This window comes from Helobdella robusta (genome assembly GCF_000326865.2).
Source record: "Helobdella robusta unplaced genomic scaffold HELROscaffold_3, whole genome shotgun sequence".
In the NCBI taxonomy this organism is placed as follows: domain Eukaryota; kingdom Metazoa; phylum Annelida; class Clitellata; order Rhynchobdellida; family Glossiphoniidae; genus Helobdella; species Helobdella robusta.
Genome location: NW_008704501.1, coordinates 7,440,532 through 7,442,662, shown reverse-complemented (window position 1 = coordinate 7,442,662; position 2,131 = coordinate 7,440,532). Strand labels below are relative to the sequence as shown.

Sequence of the window (2,131 nt, the reverse complement as noted above, 5' to 3'; positions counted from 1 at the left end):
CCAAAAACTAGATGAAGGGTCGTCATTTCAAGGTCAATGAAGTCTGCAATTGGAATGAATGAATGCAAAAAATTGTCGATTGTCGCTTTATTATATATTTGTAATAATATATAATTATAATATAATATAATTAATAATATCTTGTGTAACTGAACCAATAAATGAAAGAGTTTATTTACAAATTAGAATGAAAAAACCCAGTTCTCATTATTCAGCGACTGATAAATTAGTTATTAATCAATGTATACCAATTTGCCAGAAAAAACGGATTTTATTTCAGAAATTGCCCACTGTTAATATGATTGATTAATTAACTAATTAATTTATTGATTGATTGGTTGATATTACATATATTATTGCTTGATTGATTGATTGATTATTCTATTAAACATTAACTGATGGTTCTCTATTATCAAATAACATTAAAGACATTACTATGCAATAAAAGAAAAATAGAAAAATAAGTTTTTTATGTAAATATTTTTCTCTCCCTTTCTTTCTCTCTCTCCCCCCCCCCTCTCTCTCTCTCTAACTAAACGTAAGCTAAAATTTCATAAACGTACCAAAGAATTAACAACAACAATAATAATAACAATAATAAAATATTCATAATTACAATAACAAAATTAATAACAACAATAACACGATTAATAACAATAACAACAACAACAAGAACGCAAACGCAATGGTAAATAGTTATTTATCATATATAACACAGGGGTGGGCAAACTTTTTGCTGTGAGGGCCGCACTGAGAACTATTTGACCATTAAAGGACCGCATATGTACTTAAATAGCAAATTTTTCGACCCGGGGGAGAATTTTTTTTAAATTAATGACTTCCAGTCATAATGTCTGGCTGACGGCCTTTTATGTTTGGCAAACAGGGCCTCGCGGGCCGCATAAAAAATAGTTTGCCCAACCCTGATCCAATGACATTCACAATCATTTAACAAAATATTTTTTTTTAATTAAAATAAATAATTAAGAATAATAAAATAATAATCATTATTATTATTTTTATACTTATATCTCCGTACTTTTGCCGGAGAATGATGATTTCGGCTGGTAGGATAACCTTACAGGTATGTGCTGAACTTTTTTTCCGTTATTATTATTATTGTTGTTATTATTATTATTGTTGTTATTATTATTATTGTTATTATTTTTGTTGTCGTCGTTGTTATTGTTGTTGTCGAAAGCTAAGGTCGTTGTGGTTGTTGGTATTGTTGATGGTTTTGTTGAAAACGTCGTTAGCTTAATTGAGTTGGTTACTTGGATGTTAAAGCCACCGACTGCTGACCTGCTGATGTTTTTAGCCGCCGGAAGTGGCTTTACCACTGCTGCTGCTGCAGTTGAAGCTGCTGACAATGCTGCTGCCGCTGAAAATGTTGAAGCTGATGTTGTAGCTGCTGTTGTAGCTGCCGTCAATTTTGTTGTTGCTGCCATTGATGTTGATATTGTTGTTTTTGGTAATAATGATGATGTTGTTATTGTTGTTGGTAATGATGATGTTGATGTTGTTGATAATGATAATAATGATGTTGTTGTTATTGTTGATGATAAAGTTGTTGATGTTGTTAATAACGATGATGTTGTTGTTGCAGATGGCAATAATGATGATGTTGTTGTTGATAGTGATGATGTTGTTATAGATAATAATGATGTTGTTGTTGTTGATGATAATGAACATGATGTTGTTGTTGTTGTTGTAATTGTTGATGTAATTATTGTTGTTGTTGTTGACGTTCTCTCAGCCACAAACGGCTTAACAACAACAACAACATTCTTCTTATTATTATTATTATTGTTATTATTATTGTTATTATTTTTGTTATTATTATTATTGTTGTTGCTGTTGTTAACTTTTTCATGTACAACCCAGTGGAAAGCTATCTGGAAAGCTCTTTCCAGCGTCGTCATTATGCATCGAGTCATCATCTGGACAGTGATGATTGCGGTGGCGGGGAATAATAATAACAATAATAATAATAATAATAATAATAATGATAATAATAAAAATAATAGTAATAATAATATAATAAAAATAATAGTAATAATAATAATAATAATGATAATAAAAATAATAGTAATAATGATAATAATAAAAATAATAGTAATAATAATAATAA

At 29.2% G+C, this 2,131-nt stretch overlaps 1 protein-coding gene across 1 annotated transcript in view; it reads right to left on the bottom strand.

The window, feature by feature from the left end:
• Positions 1 to 1,025: 1,025 nt before the first annotated feature.
• The window catches only part of HELRODRAFT_188728 (hypothetical protein), a gene marked incomplete at both ends in the record, with an annotated part of 4,169 nt that continues 3,063 nt past the window's right edge, over positions 1,026 to 2,131 (bottom strand). The window contains 3 exons of the mRNA XM_009021666.1: positions 1,026 to 1,201; positions 1,338 to 1,441; positions 1,747 to 1,940. Coding sequence (XP_009019914.1) covers positions 1,026 to 1,201; positions 1,338 to 1,441; positions 1,747 to 1,940 — 474 coding nt within the window. The remainder of the gene's footprint in view (positions 1,202 to 1,337; positions 1,442 to 1,746; positions 1,941 to 2,131) is intronic.